This window comes from Babylonia areolata, chromosome 30 (genome assembly GCF_041734735.1).
Source record: "Babylonia areolata isolate BAREFJ2019XMU chromosome 30, ASM4173473v1, whole genome shotgun sequence".
Lineage (NCBI taxonomy): Eukaryota > Metazoa > Mollusca > Gastropoda > Neogastropoda > Buccinidae > Babylonia > Babylonia areolata.
Window position 1 is genome coordinate 10,233,064 of NC_134905.1, and position 16,350 is coordinate 10,249,413.

Sequence of the window (16,350 nt, forward strand, 5' to 3'; positions counted from 1 at the left end):
CAGATCCGCCACAGCTTACGGCATGGAAATCAGTGCAAACAAAACAAAACTGATGACAAACAATGACAATGGCATCCAAACTGACATCACTGCCAACGGAGAAAAGCTTGAAACCGTGAAGAATTTCAAATACCTTGGAGCAATAGTTTCAGATGAGGGGTCCAAGCCTGAAGTATTAGCCAGAATTGCAATGACAGCTGCAACACTAGCCAAGTTGAACACCATTTGGAAGGACAAGGCAGTCAAGCTCAGCTCAAAGATAAGACTCATGCGTTCTCTTATCTACTCAGTTCTCCTGTATGCTTGTGAAACATGGACCCTTACAGCAGAATTGGAGAAGAGGATTCAGACCTCAGAAATGAGATGCTTCAGAAGACTGCTTGGCATCTCTTATAAAGACCACATAACCAATGAGGAAGTCAAAAACAGAATAAGGCAAGCCATTGGTCCCTATGAAGACCTTCTCACCACCATCAAGAGGCGCAAATTAAAATGGTTCGGCCACGTAACAAGAGGAGAGGGGCTTGCCAAGACAGTGCTCCAGGGAACAGTCAGAGGAGGAAGGAAGAGAGGAAGACAGAAGAAGAGATGGGAAGACAACATCACAGAATGGACAGGACTGAAGCTGAGCGAGGCGGTCAAATGTGCGAAAGACAGGGATGGATGGAGAGGACTGGCTGACAGGTCATCTGTAGCACCCCAACGGCAACCGCCATGGGGCAGCTGATGCTGATGATGATATTCTGATACGGTTAGGTTTGAATGAAAAACAGTTCACTAGATGCAGGCCACAGGACAGTTTAGTGCGCGTTGTCTGGGGAGCAGAAGGGGTCTTGGCCGGTGTGACTTGCTTCCATGCTGGAGGGTAGTGAAGTTACTTACTACCCGTACCCGGATGGTCAGACTGGCGGTCAGTGTGGTGTACACATGTGCCTCTGCTACACTCGTGGGGTATGTGTCATCTCTGTTATGACTTGAGATATTTTGTTTGTTTATTTTGTTGGATAACTGTAACCTAGCTTAGTTATCAGTAACTAAGTGATTTATGGTATGCTTATATTACAGTTGTTATTGGAAACATAACTGCTGGGTTTTGAAGGAAAAATTGTGAATTAACTATGCTCAGCAAGTATGGTACTCCGCCATGGCCGTTCCCAAGCCCGGATGAGAAAGGAGGGTTGGGCGTGGGGCTAGCAACCCCACCCTGTTAAAAACAAAGCTTGCTACAGAAACGCCAACAACAGACCAAAAGATTACTGCCCTGGGAGACGAAGGGTCCTCACCAAGAGGATGTATGACGCCGTGTGGTGAAAGCCGTGAGTCTACGGAAGCCACAAGGCCGACCCCCCTTTTATCGACCAGGACCATCAACGTCGGAACATGGAATGTGAGGACCATGTATGAGACGGGAAAAACAACACAAGTAGCAGCAGAGATGAAAAGCTACAACCTCACACTGCTTGGAATCAGTGAGACCCATTGGACACAGTCAGGACAAAGGAGACTGCTCACTGGAGAGATGTTGCTTTATTCTGGCCATGAAGAAGACAACGCTCCACACACAGAAGGCGCAAGCGCTCATGTTGTCAAGACCTGCGCAGCAAGCCCTGATAGGATGGGAAGCACACGGATCAAGAATCATCGCAGCATCCTTCAGGACTAAGAAGAAGAAGATCAAGATGAACATCATCCAGTGTTATGCGCCAACCAATGACGGCGATGAAGAAGCCAAAGATCAATTCTACGACAGACTGCTGAACGTCATCGCCAAGTACCCAGAAAAAGATATAAACATCCTCATGGGTGACTTCAATGCCAAAATCGGACAAGACAACACGGGATGCGAGGAAGTGATGGGAAGACACGGATTAGGAGAGATGAACGAGAATGGCGAGAGATTTGCAGACTTCTGTGGTATCAACAATCTGGTAATCGGTGGCAGCATTTTCCCCCACAAAAGAGTACACAAGGCCACCTGGGTATCTCCAAATCATGTGACTGAGAACCAGATCGACCATATCTGCATGGCCAAGAAATTCAGGAGATCTCTACAGGATGTAAGGGTGAAAAGAGGAGCAGACGTTGCATCTGACCACCACCTTTTGGTAGCCAGGCTGAAGCTAAAGCTGAAGAAGAACTGGATGGAAGCAACAACAAAGAGGCAGAAGTACAACATCAGCCTGCTGAAAGACACAAAGATAAACGAAGAATTCAAGCTGTCCCTCACCAACAAGTACCAAGTACTACAAGAACTGCTTGAAGAAGAGACTGACATCGAGAGCCAGTGGCAGAAAGTGAAAGAGACACTGACGTCAACTTGTCAGGAAGTAGTGGGCCCCAAGAGACACCAACAGAAGGAATGGATATCGGCAGTCACACTGGGCAAGATCGAGAAGAGAAAGCAGAAGAAAGTAGCAGTAAACAACAGCCGGACAAGAGCAGCAAAGGCCAAGGCACAAGCAGACTTCACAGAAGCCAACAGAGAAGTCAAGAGGAGCGCAAGAACAGACAAGCGCAAGTACATCGACAGCCTGGCAGAGGAAGCCGAGGAAGCAGCAGCCAGTAACAACATGAAGCTGCTGTATGACACCACTAAGAAACTCTCAGGGAAGTACAGCAGGCCTGAGCGACCAGTCAAGGACAAGAAAGGAAACACCATCCTGGGAACAGAGGGACAACTGAACAGATGGGCAGAGCACTTTGAAGAACTCCTGAACAGACCCATCCCTTCAAACCCCCCGGACATCGACCCTGCTGATAGAGACCTAGACATCAACTGTGAGCAACCAACCAGGGAGGAGATCAGGAAAGCCATCAAAATGCTGAGGAATGGCAAGGCAGCAGGACCGGACAACATCCCAGCAGAAGCACTCAAGGCAGATCTGGAGACCACAGTAGAGATGCTGTACCCTCTCTTTGAGAAGATTTGGGAAGAGGAGGAAGTACCATCAGACTGGAAGGAGGGCTACCTCATCAAGCTACCCAAGAAAGGAGACCTCAGCAACTGTGCCAACTATAGAGGGATAACGCTTCTGTCAGTGCCAGGAAAAGTCTTTAACAGGATCCTCCTCGAGAGAATTAAAAGTGCAGTCGACCCTCTCCTCCGAGACCAGCAGGCCGGCTTCCGCCAAAACAGATCATGCGTAGATCAGATTGCCACCTTGCGCATCATCGTTGAGCAATCTTTAGAGTGGAACTCGTCTTTATACATCAACTTTGTTGATTATGAGAAAGCATTCGACAGTGTGGACCGCAACACCCTCTGGAAACTGCTTCGCCACTATGGAGTGCCAACCAAACTGGTCAACTTGATCAAGAACTCCTACGAAAGAATGACCTCCCGGGTGGTCCATGGAGGACAACTCACAAACAGCTTCGAGGTGAAGACCGGAGTCAGACAAGGCTGTCTCCTGTCGCCTTTCCTCTTCCTCCTGACGATCGATTGGACCATGAAGACATCAACAGCATACAGAAGAAATGGAATCCAGTGGACACTGTGGGACCAACTAGATGATCTCGACTTTGCAGACGACCTGGCCCTGCTTTCCCACAGCCGCCAACAAATGCAGGACAAGACTACAGAAATAGCAGCGACCTCATTACAAGTTGGCCTCAAGATCCATGAAGGCAAAACCAAGATTCTCAAGATCAACGCAGCGAGTGAGGACCCAGTCACACTAAACGGGAATAAGCTGGAAGAAGTGGAGGCATTCACGTACCTGGGTAGCATCATCAACACGCAGGGCGGCACAGACGCAGACGTCAGAGCAAGAATTGGCAAGGCGAGGGCAGCGTACTTGCAGCTGAAGAACATCTGGAGCTCCAAGGTGGTGTCGACTCGCACAAAGATCAGGCTGTTCAACTCCAACGTCAAGTCAGTCCTACTGTATGGAGCGGAGACATGGAGGACAACAAAGACCACCATCAAGAAAGTGCAGACCTTCATCAACAGCTGCCTGAGAAGAATTCTCCAGATCCACTGGCCCGACACCATCAGCAATGCAGACCTGTGGCAACGTACCAACCAGCTGCCAGCCGAGAATGAAATCCGGCGCAGGAGATGGGGATGGATCGGGCACACCCTGAGGAAGCCAGCCAGCAACATCACAAGGCAGGCACTATCATGGAACCCCCAAGGAAAACGAAAAAGAGGAAGGCCAAGAAACACCTGGCGACGTGACCTTGAGGCAGAAACCAAGAGGATGGGATATACCTGGAGACAGCTGGAGAGAATAGCCCAGGACAGAGGACTCTGGCGGACTGTTGTCGGCGGCCTATGCTCCAGGGGGAGTGATGGGCCTAAGTAAGTAAGTAAGTAAGTATTATAAATTAGGTTTCTGGTATGGCGGAAATCTTAGTTGGTATGTGGTAAACTGGTTGACAAGCCTTGCCTATTTTTGAGTGATTATATAATACTGAACTGTGTTCGTGCAGTATGGTTAGGGTATGGATGGTGATGATTATCATTATTGCTACTACTACTGTCAATAATGTTTTTTTGAGGTTTGCCTAAGAGTTTAAGTTGAAATGAAAAATGTAATTCTTCACTAAGATAATAGTGGAGTGTGTGTATTACTATTAAGTGAGGATAGACTAAATTATTATTGTGACAATTATTATTCTACATTCACTCATTATTTTAGGTTAGTAAAGTTATAGGTAATTTGATTGGTAACTGCAACTATTAATCTTAGCCAAGAGATATGTTGGCTGACGTGTGATTGGAGAGAAAGAGTAAAGAGTGATAGTATGGATTTTAATATAAGAATTTATAAAGAGCACTTATAGTGCAGCAGCTGTAACACACGGGGTTGGGTTTTGTGTGTGTGTGTTGCAGGGATTTGTCTTCGTTTGTTTTGTTCCCTTTTCTTGTGGATGGTTCATGGGAATAAAGGTGTCCGTCTTGAACTGAACCCCGACTCTGGTGTGGTGTGGTGAACGAGACGCATACACGCACCCTGTTACAAGTGGCGCCCAATAAGGGACACGAAGGACAACACCTGCCGCCCTGCGGAACCTTCCACCCTGTGACGCCACCACCCCAGCCCAGGTCACCATCCAGGCAGCGTACTGCCCCAGAGCCAGCCCTACACGGTAGTCTGCCGTGTGTTCAGCTGGGTCTGCCTTGGTCTGGGCGGGCCGCGCCTGCTCACAACTACCAGTCAGCCCGCCACCCCTACGCTTCGCCCTCAGCAGTGGACGTCACAGCTCCAGCAGCCATCATCCACTGTGATCAACTCTTCCATCAAGGGAAGTGACTTTATTTTAAAATGCAAACATGGACTGATTTATTGATTGCTGAATCCAGAGGGTAAATGCCCAGAGACTTTCTGCGTCACATTAACTGTGCCCACACATAAATGGAACTGAACAGGGCTAGGACATCTGGAAACGATCAGTAGTGAACTGACATTTTAAAACCATAATCATACAGTGGAAAGGCAGGAGAAGAAATCTACATTATTTCTTTTATGATTGAGTGGAAAGCCAGTACTTTCAATATTGATGCTGCCTGATGTGTTATGACAATCTTCACGTTGACGGGAGCCGTCTAGGTGAACAGGATGTTTTCATGGTATTGGTAGTGTGATGAACTTGATACTCCAAGACATCTATATGATCTACTAAATGCTGACTGATGGTGATATGTTGCCAGTAATTTTTTGTACATACTGGAAACTATTGTAACTATTTTTTTTTCTGACTTTGCAACAAGGTTGAAGCAAAGTGCAGTGATACTCACTTAACACGTTGACATTCTTTTTTGTGGTATAGTGAAAAGCAGTTGAAAACTATTATACTATAGTGTGACAACTTGTATCCATAGACTCCTAATTTATTGGGGTGTTAATTTTTTTACTTGCATACTTACAGTTAAAGTGCTCATGCCCACTGTGGATGCTGCTGTTGTTGACGCACTCCTCGTACTGTCAGTGTCATACAAATTACTATTGATTTCACATTAGTTATAATTGGCTATCCATTACCTTGGGGCCAGGTTCATTAACACTCTCAAATCCAAGAACATGGATATCACGGAAGAAGAAAAGCGACTGATCGCCTCGTTTAGGAGCTTGGGAGCAGCACCCAAGGCGGATACAAAAGAAGACCTGAAGGCCTGGATGTTGGAATACACTGCCTCACTCCAGGAAGATTCTACCCCAGAGGCCTCTTCGGCTAGTGAAGACTCTGCGCAGCAGAAGAAGGAACCACAAGTTGTTTGGCCTCAGAGGATGCCCCGCATCTCCGTTTTCAGTGGCGTGTCAGCAAAGGAAACAGATACAACTTACGACTTGTGGCGTTATGAGGTGGAATGTCTCAAGGCCGAGGACCACAAAGAGCATGTGGTGCTAGAGGCAGTCCGACGATCGCTTCGGGGGGAGGCTGCCAGAGTGGCAATGCGACTTGGAACCACTGCAAGCCTTTCAGAGCTCCTTTCCAAGTTTGAAAGTATCTATGGTGTAGTCCAGGCCAAGGAGACCCTGATGGCATCTTTTTACTCAGCTCACCAGGATAAAACTGAAACAGTATCTGCATGGGGATGTAGAATAGAGGACCTGTGGACACGGGCAATGAAGACCAGCAAGCTTACAGAGGAGGAATCACGCGAAGCTCTACGATCCAAGTTCTGGGATGGACTGCGGCAAGATCTGAAAGACAGGTCTGGGCACAAGTATGACACAATCAAAGATTTTGATGACCTCAGACGCGTCCTCAGGGAGCTCGAACTGGACTCAAACCCCAAGAAGGCAGAGGCTAAGGTAGTCCAGTCAGTGGACGGAACGGAACTCCAAGCTCTGAGAGCTGAGTTAAGGCAGCTGAAAGCGCAGCTGAGTTCAACCAAACATACCCAACCAGACCCACGTCAGCAGCCAAATCAGAGTATAAGGAACCAAAGCATATATGGACAGTCACGATCAACTGGTCAAGGGACTCCGCCACAACGTGAAGTGAAGTGCTATCGCTGTGGCCAACTGGGACACATCAAAAAGGGGTGTAGAGTGCAGATGCTACCATCACATCCTTTAAATGGACAGGGGTTTGCCAGCAGGGGCAGCCAGCATACCCTTCCAACCGCCAACGCCCAACCGAGTCAACGATGATTGGGGATAGCAATGAAGTGAGTGTGGAAATTGAAGGAATGACAACTGCAGCTCTACTGGATACTGGCTCAACAGTGTCCACGGTCAGTGAGCATTTCTACAAAACTCGCCTCTCTCATCTCCGCCTTCAGCCATTACAACACGTGCTCCATATAGAATGCGCAGATGGAGAGCTCCTTCCATACAGAGGCTACATTATCGCTCAGATTTCAGCAAGAGGTGCGGGAGTAGCGGAGGGTTGCACACAGGAATGTATTTTGCTTGTAGTACCTGACAGCCGATACAATAACACAGTACCTCTCCTGATAGGCACAAATGTCTTGGCACACTTTCTTCACCTGAGTCGTGAGCGTCATGGTTGTCGATTTCTACAGCTCGGGAAGCTGCACACACCATGGTACCTCTCATTCAGATGCATGGTCCTGCGTGACAAAGAACTCCAGAGGAACAACAATCGACTGGGGTTGGTACGCAGTGCTCAGAGAGAAGACATAGTAGTGAGGCCCAAGAGCACGGTGATAGTGACTGGCATTGTCGACAAGCCGATGGACTATGAGCCGACATGTGCCATACTGCAGCCCATGAATGACAGTGACCTAGGAGAACTGGTAGACATCACGCCTACATTGGTGAACTACCAAGGAAAGAAAAATGGCTTCATTGATGTTCATGTGTCAAACACAACCACTCAGACTGTTGTCATCCCTCCACGCACTATTCTTGGTGAACTTCAGCCAGTAAAGCGGGCAGCAGTGAACTGTGCAGATGAGACGGACTCAGAGTCATTTATGGCTCATATTGAGATAGCCGATACTTTGTCTGAGGAACAAGCACTCAAGCTAAGGAGACTGTTGGAGACACATCACCAGAATTTTGCCAAAGACACAACAGACATTGGGAGAACGTCACGTGTGGAACATGAGATAAAGCTCACCAATGACATCCCATTTAAGGAACGACACAGAAGAATCCCACCAGGCATGTACGACCAGGTAAAGGAACACCTCCAGCAGATGCTGGACAGTGGAATCATACGTCATTCACACTCCCCATGGTCGTCAAACGTTGTCTGGGTGAAGAAGAAAGATGGGTCACTCCGACAATGCGTGGATTTCCGACAGCTCAATGCCAGGACAGTAAAAGACTCTTATGCCTTACCCCGAGTCGAGGAGCTCTTAGACGCACTTGCGGGTGCGAAGTACTTCACAGTCCTTGATTTGAAAAGCGGGTACCACCAGGTAGAGATCGTGGAGGAGCACAAAGAGCGGACAGCATTCAGTGTGGCTCCACTCGGATTTTTTGAGTACAACAGGATGGCCATGGGACTGGCCAATGCACCAGCAACCTACCAGAGGCTGATGGAGGAGTGTCTGGGAGACCTTCACCTGCATATCTGTCTCGTCTTTTTGGATGATATCATCATCTTCTCTGACACTTTCGAGGAGCACTTGGAGCGTGTCGAGCAAGTCCTGCAGCGTCTTGCAGAGAATGGCCTTAAACTGAACGCCAAGAAATGTTCCTTTTGTAAGGATAAAGTGAAGTACATTGGACACATTGTTTCAGCTGAGGGTATTGAGACAGACCCAGAGAAGTGTGAGAAAGTCCGCAACTGGCCAACACCTAAAAGCCCTGAGGATGTTCGACGATTTCTGGGTTTTGCGGGCTATTATCGTCGCTTTGTCCCTGGTTTCTCCAAGATTTCCAAGCCACTGACTGACCTCATGCCAAGCCCTCTGAAAGGCAACAAGAGGAAGAAGAGGAAGGCTGACAGGAGGGCACCAGTAAGGTGGAAATGGGGGCAAGAGGAGGAGACTGCATTCCAGAAGCTAAAAGATGCATTGACATCTCCACCAGTTCTGGGATTCCCAGACTACGAGCAGCCTTTTGAAGTTCACACTGATGCGAGTATAAGTGGACTAGGGGCGGTACTGTACCAGACTCAGGGAGGCCAGAAGAGGGTGCTGAGCTATGCAAGCAGGGGATTGAGCAAGTCTGAGAGGAACTACCCAGCTCACAAACTGGAATTTCTAGGCTTAAAATGGGCCATCACCGACAAATTCAGTGACTACCTGTACGGTCATCAGTTTACTGTTTTTACTGACAACAATCCACTCACCTATGTACTGTCAACAGCAAAGCTTGATGCAACAGGGCATCGCTGGCTCGCAGCACTGGCAAGCTACAACTTTGACATCAAGTACCGACCAGGCCTTAACAATGCTGATGCCAATGCATTGTCACGCCTGCCAGCAGCAGGAGAGCCACAGGAAGACCACCATATCTCGTCCGATCTGGTGAAGGCTGTATGCAACTCTACACAGCCAGAATCATATCTCGAGTGTCTGTCACTCAGTGCACAAGTGGTGGATGACAACTTCAGTGCCGGGGGTCAGAGCCTTGGGAGACTGAGTGATCAGGACATCAGGGATGCACAGAAAAAAGACCCTGTGTTGGGCCTATGGATTGGGTCTCTGGAGAAAACCAAGGAACCACCCTCTCACACGCCAGCACAAGGACCTCATCGTACACTGCACCGCATAGCCAACAAGTTGAAGATGGTGAACGGAGTGCTGTACCGGGAGGTGGAAGTCAGCGAGCAGTTAAGGAAGCAACTTGTGCTACCAGCCCAGTACATTCCAACCGTCCTGCAAGAGCTCCATGATAAGGTTGGACACCCTGGAAGAGACCGCACATTGAGTCTTCTACGTGACAGGTTCTTCTGGCATGGAATGTCAAACGACGTAGAAGAGTGGATCAAGAAGTGCCCAAGGTGCATACGCCGCAAAACGCCAGTCAACGCCAGAGCGCCATTGGTTAACGTTGTGACAACCCACCCACTAGAGTTGGTATGTGTTGATTACCTGACTCTAGAGACTTCAAAGGGAGGCTTCCAGAATGTGTTGGTACTGACAGACCACTTCACACGCTATGCAGTTGTCGTTCCAACGAAGAACCAAACAGCAAAGACAACAGCACAAGCCATCTACGACAACTTCGTGATTCATTATGGTATCCCACAGCGACTGCATTCAGACCAAGGGGCGAACTTTGAAAGTAGGACTATTCAAGAGCTCTGCCAAGTGACAGGATGTCAGAAGTCACGCACAACACCATACCACCGTATGGGCAATGGAATGTGTGAACGCTTCAATCGAACACTTCTTGACATGCTGGGGACATTGGAGCCACACCAGAAATCTGACTGGAAGAAGTACATCGCCACATTGGTTCACGCGTACAACTGCACCAGACATGAATCTACAGGCTTCTCACCATATGCACTCATGTTTGGGCGTGACCCTAACCTACCAGTGGACCTCACTTTTGGTTTGGGACACCATGAGGAGTCAGGAGGATTTTCAAGCAAGTATGCTGATGCCCTGCGGACACGGCTACAGACGTCATTCAACTTGGCTTCAGAAGCAGCACAGAGAGCAAGAGAGAAGCAAAAGAGGAGTTATGACATGAAGTCAAGAGGTGCAGCTGTGGAAGTAGGCGACCGTGTTCTGGTCAGGGTGGTCGCATTTGACGGCAAGCATAAACTTGCTGACAAATGGGAGGAAGAGGTGTACAAAGTCCTCCAGAAACCGAACAGGGACATACCAGTCTTTGTTGTGCAGCGAAAAGATGGTGTAGGGAGAAAAAGGACTCTGCACCGCAACCTTTTGCTGCCACTTGGAGTTGAACTCCGAAAATCAGAGGATGGCCAGGAAAAAGATGCTCAACAGCTCAGACACAAGCAGAGAAAATCCCGACGCCTTAGACACAGACAGCAACATACATCTGAAACGGAAAGCAGTGACTCAAGTGTCGAACCACTAGTTGTCCCAGAGACAACTAGAGAGAGTAGAAGGGGAAGTTCTGAGGAACAGGAAGATCCGGGTGGGGACGCCCATCACTCCGATCAGGACGTCACGGAGAACGTGCTTGATGGGGACTTGGATCAAGCTCAGGAACTGGGTACCCAGGATACACTGCCAGAGGAGGCAGTAGCAGATCTGCAGGAACCTGTGGATCAGCCAGAAGAGGTGGTGTCGGAGGCTGAGGAATCAGCTGAAGAAGAAAAGGAGGATAAGCCACTTCAGCCACCCAAACCGATGCCCAGACGGTCAATCGGAGGACGACAAAGAAAGCTACTTGCTTGGATGACTTCTGGGGACTTTGTGATGGATCAGCGACTGTCAGCATCAACTGGGGATCCACAGCCGCAGAGACCAGGAAGAAAAGCAGAGCCATCAGCAGTAGCAGTGCAAGGAGATTGGTTCCAGAAGATGGAATCTCTCAAACAGATGAATCAGACACTGGAGAAATGGCAGAAGATACCAGAATGGATGGTCAAAGCATGTTTGGGGGTTTTCATGCCAGATGTACTCACATGAACATTTAAGTAGTGTATTTTGGAAAGCCCAGAAAATGTTAGATTGGAAATGATGCCAACATTGGTTTGAGTTGTATTTTGGAAAGCCCAGAAAATGTTAGATTGGAAATGATGCCAACATTCGTTTGAAGTGTATTTTGGAAAGCCCAGAAAATGTTAGATTGGAAATGATGCCAACATTCGTTTGAGTTGTATTTTGGAAAGCCCAGAAAATGTTAGATTGGAAATGATGCCAACATTCGTTGAGTTGTATTTTGGAAAGCCCAGAAAATGTTAGATTGGAAATGATGCCAACATTCGTTTGAGTTGTATTTTGGAAAGCCCAGAAAATGTTAGATTGGAAATGATGCCAACATTCGTTTGAATTGTATTTTAGAAAGCCCAGAAAATGTTAGATCGGAAATTATGCCAACATTCGTTTGAGTTGTATATTGGAAAGCCCAGATAATATTAGATTGGAAATGATGCCAACATTCGTTTGAATTGCATTTTGGAAAGCCCAGAAAATGTTAGATTGGAAATGATGCCAACATTGGTTTGAGTTGTATTTTGGAAAGCCCAGAAAATGTTAGATTGGAAATTATGCCTAACATTCGTTTGAGTTGCAAAGGATCGAAATCTGCCCTTCATCATAGACTTACGTGCATGCAATATGCACGCGTGAGTATGTGCATTCTGTGTGCCAGTGTGTATATATGCGCGTGCGTGCATGTGTGTATGTTCGCGCGCGCGCGCGTTTGTAATATCCATAGAAGTCTCTACAAAACGTTTTTTCATTTGTTTTCGATTCATCTTCACAAGTATAATGCCGTACAACTGAGTTGCTGGGGGTGAGGATGGCTAAAAATGTTACCTGGATTATACTGCTATATCAATACGCATTCTTACGCATTTTATTTATTTACTTATTTAATCTTCGCTTTTTTTTAATCGCAACTCCTAAAAACTCAAATGGAAGGTGTATACAGGATGTCTTCACTCACCTTCATATGTGCCTTGCATTACAGCGGTGAATTCGTGTACATTAATTCTTGTATATTGCAAGAACTATCATTTCATTGAAAAAAACACACAAAAAACAACAACAGCATAATATATATCTCCTTGTGTCAACCACATAGTAGCCAATCCTTTACCGTACAGCTTTGCAAGGACTCTGCTTATAACTGTATTTGTTTTCTGCTAATAAGCTGTTGTTGCTCTGAGATCATGCTGTTGACAACAGTTTCCAGGTTAGTGATCATGTTTTTTGTTCCTTTTTTTCTCCTGACTGACGTATGATGAGTAGTTGTTACCATGTGACGTTTAATACATCGCCACTTCATTCTGATGGCTTATCTTTTCTGTCATAAGGCAGTCGTTATTAAACTGACACATCAAGCTTGGAATTTGAACGTGAGGTAGCTAGTAATTTGTCATTAGGAAATGAATATGGCAAGAAAATATAAGTAAAATATTAGGTAATCAGATAACAGCTTACTACTGTACAGTACTGAATAATTCATTTTCAAATGTACTATCTACACCGCCGTTGCCAGTTACAATATGAACTGATTTCTTTCATCGTTTTGGGGTTTTTTTTTAATGAAAAATTATCCACACACCAGAGTTAGAAATGGAGTTCTGGGTAAAATGATGATGTGTTTTATTTTTTCAAACGTGTATCAATGTTTTCTAGTTATGATTTTCATTCTAAAATAGTGTAGGCCACATGTATTTTCCCCTCGTGTGTGCATGTTCGCTTGCAGACGTGTTCCCTCAGCAATGCCATTTTATTAGTTCCAAGTTTATGGAAACTCATTCGTCTTCTCTCGGTTTGTTTTCGCTCTGTGCATGTGTAAATGCACGCTTGTTTGTTTCTTTGTCCTTTTTTTTTATTTTTATTTTTATTTTTTATTTTTTTATCTTTCTGAAGTTTGTGTTGTACCTGAATCAAAAACAGGGGAAACAACCAAAAAACAAAACAAACAAAAAAACAATCAAACAACAACAACAACAAAAACAAACAACAACAACAACAAAACCAATGACCAGACATGGCCGGATGAAGTGGTTAGCATTGTGGACTGACAGCTGGATGGATGAGGGTGTGGATGGTGAGTTTTTCAGCCCGTTGCCAGCTCATACCCAGAGCTCAAGTAGGAAGGTTTGGGACCACACAGATGAGGATTACCCAGTTCTTGGATGCATGTTTCGTGTTTGCTCACTTTCTGCGTCTGACTAAATGATCACTGTCATCAGTCAGGGCTATGTGAGCGACGTCCTGTGTATGTTGAATCAAAACAGGCACAACTCAACACCACCGAAGTGACTCCGCAGCTGTGCAGAGTCTCCTCTCATGTGTGGCCAACTGGTGACTGAACATCGATAGTACTTCTCTCTTCTTCCGCTTCTCTCACTCCCACTTCTCTCCTTCCGTTTCTCTCTTCTTCCGCTTCTCTCTCCTTCCACTTCTCTCTTCTTCCGCTTCTCTCTCCTTCCGCTTCTCTCACTCCCACTTCTCTCTTCTTCTGCTTCTCTCTCCTTCCGCTTCTCTCACTCCCACTTCTCTCTTCTTCTGCTTCTCTCACTCCCACTTCTCTCTTCTTCCGCTTCTCTCTCCTTCCACTTCTCTCATTCCCACTTCTCTCTTCTTCGCTTCTCTCACTCCCACTTCTCTCTTCTTCCGCTTTTCTCTCCTTCCACTTCTCTCACTCCCACTTCTCTCCTTCCACTTCTCTCACTCCCACTCTCTCCTTCCACTTCTCTCTTCTTCCGCTTCTCTCTCCTTCCACTTCTTTCACTCCCACTCTCTCACTCCCACTTCTCTCTTCTTCCGCTTCTCTCTCCTTCCACTTCTCTCACTCCCACTCTCTCACTCCCACTTCTCTCTTCTTCTGCTTCTCTCTCCTTCCGCTTCTCTCACTCCCACTTCTCTCTTCTTCCGCTTCTCTCACTCCCACTTCTCTCTTCTTCCGCCCTCTTCTTCCGCTTCTCTCTCCTTCCACTCCTCCTCTCACTCCCACTTCTACCTCCTTCTGCTTCTCTCTCCTTCCGCTTCTCTCTTCTCTCTCCTTCCACTTCTCTCCCCCCTGGCTTCTCTCACTCCCACTTCTCTCTTCTTCCACATCTCTCTCCTTCCGCTTCTCTCACTCCCACTTCTCTTCTTCCACTTCTCTCACTCCCACTTCTTCTTCTTCCGCTTCTCTAACTCCCACTTCTCTCTCCTTCCGCTTCTCTCACTCCCAATTCTTTCTTCTTCCGCTTCTCTCACTCCCACTTCTCTCTTCTTCCGCTTCTCTCACTCCCACTTCCCTCTTCTTCTGCTTCTCTCTCCTTCCACTTCTCTCACTCCCACTTCTCTCTTCTTCCGCTTCTCTCTACTCGCTTCTCTCTTCTTCCGCTTCCATCTACTTCCGCTCTCTCTCCTTCCGCTTCTCTCACTCCCACTTCCATCTTCATCCGCTTCTATCACTCCCACTTCCCTCTCCTTCCGCTTCTCTCTCCTTTCACTTCTCTCACTCCCACTTCTCTCTTCTTCCGCTTGTCTCTCCTTCCACTTTTCTCTCCTTCCACTTCTCTCTTCTTCCGCTTCTCTCACTCCCACTTCTCTCTTCTTCCGCTTCTCTCACTCCACTTCTCTCTTCTTCTCCTTCTCTCTCCTTCCCTTCTTTCTTCTTCCGTTCTCTCTCCTTCCACTTCTCGCACTCCCACTTCTCTCTTCTTCCGCTTCTCTCTCCTTCCGCTTCTCTCACTCCAACATCTCTCTTCTTCCACTTCTCTCTACTTCCGCTCTCTCCTTCCGCTTCTCTCTCCTTCCGCTTCTATCACTCCCACTTCTCTCTTCTTCCGCTTCCCTCTACTTCCGCTTCTCTCACTCCCATCTTCTTCAGCTTCTATCACTCCCACTTCCCTCTACTTCCGCTCTCTCCTTCCGCTTCTCTCTCCTTCCGCTTCTCACTCCCACTTCTCTCTCCTTTCATTTCTCTCACTCCCACTTCTCTCTCCTTCCACTTCTCTCTTCTTACGCTTCTCTCTTCTTCCGCTTCTCTCACTCCCACTTCTCTTCTTCTGCTTCTCTCTCCTTCCACTTCTCTCTTCTTACGCTTCTCTCACTCCCACTTCTCTCTTCTTCCGCTTTTTTTCTTCTTCTGGTTCTCTCTCTCTCTTCTTCCGCTTCTCTCTCCTCCCACTTCTCTCTTCTTCTGCTTCTCTCTCCTTCCGCTTCTCTCACTCCCACTTCTCTCTCCTTCCGCTTCTCTCACTCCCACTTCTCTCTTCTTCCGCTTCTCTCACACCCACTTCTCTCTTCTTCTGCTTCTCTCGCTCACACTTCTCTCTCTTCTGCTTCTCTCACTTCCCACTTCTCTCTTCTTCTCCTTCTCTCTCCTTCCGCTTCTTTCTTCTTCCGCTTCTCTTCTCCTTCCACTTCTCTCACTCCTGCTTCTCTCTCCTTCCGCTTCTCTCACTCCCACTTCTCTTCTTCTACTTCCGCTCTCTCCTTCCGGCTCTCTTCTTCCGCTTCTCTCACTCCCACTTCTCTCTTATTCCGCTTCCCTCTACTTCCGCTCTCTCCTTCCGCTTCTCTCACTCCCACTTCCATCTTCTTCCGCTTCTATCACTCCCACTTACCTCTACTTCCGCTCTCTCCTTCCGCTTCTCTGTTCTTCCGCTTCTGTCACTCCCACTTCTCTCTCCTCCCGCTTGTCTCTTCTTCCGCTTCTCTCACTTCTCTCTTCTTCCGCTTCTCTCACTCCCACTTCTCTCTCCTTCCGCTTCTCTCTCCTTCCGCTTCTCTCTCCCTCGGCTTCTATCACTCCCACTTCTCTCTCCCTCGGCTTCTCTCACTCCCACTTCTCTCTTCTTCCGCTTCTCTCACTCCCACTTCTC

General features: G+C 47.3%; 1 protein-coding gene across 1 annotated transcript; it reads left to right on the plus strand.

The window, feature by feature from the left end:
- The first annotated feature begins 6,026 nt into the window (after positions 1–6,026).
- Positions 6,027–7,103, plus strand: LOC143275245 (uncharacterized). Its single transcript, XM_076579219.1, has one exon. The coding sequence runs from the start codon at positions 6,027–6,029 to the stop codon at positions 7,101–7,103; it is 1,077 nt and encodes a 358-aa protein (XP_076435334.1).
- The last annotated feature ends 9,247 nt before the right edge of the window (positions 7,104–16,350 follow it).

Coding starts and splice junctions, on each gene's coding strand:
- LOC143275245 (XM_076579219.1), top strand. CDS start 6,027: ATGGATATCACGGAAGAAGAAAAGCGACTGATCGCCTCGTTTAGGAGC.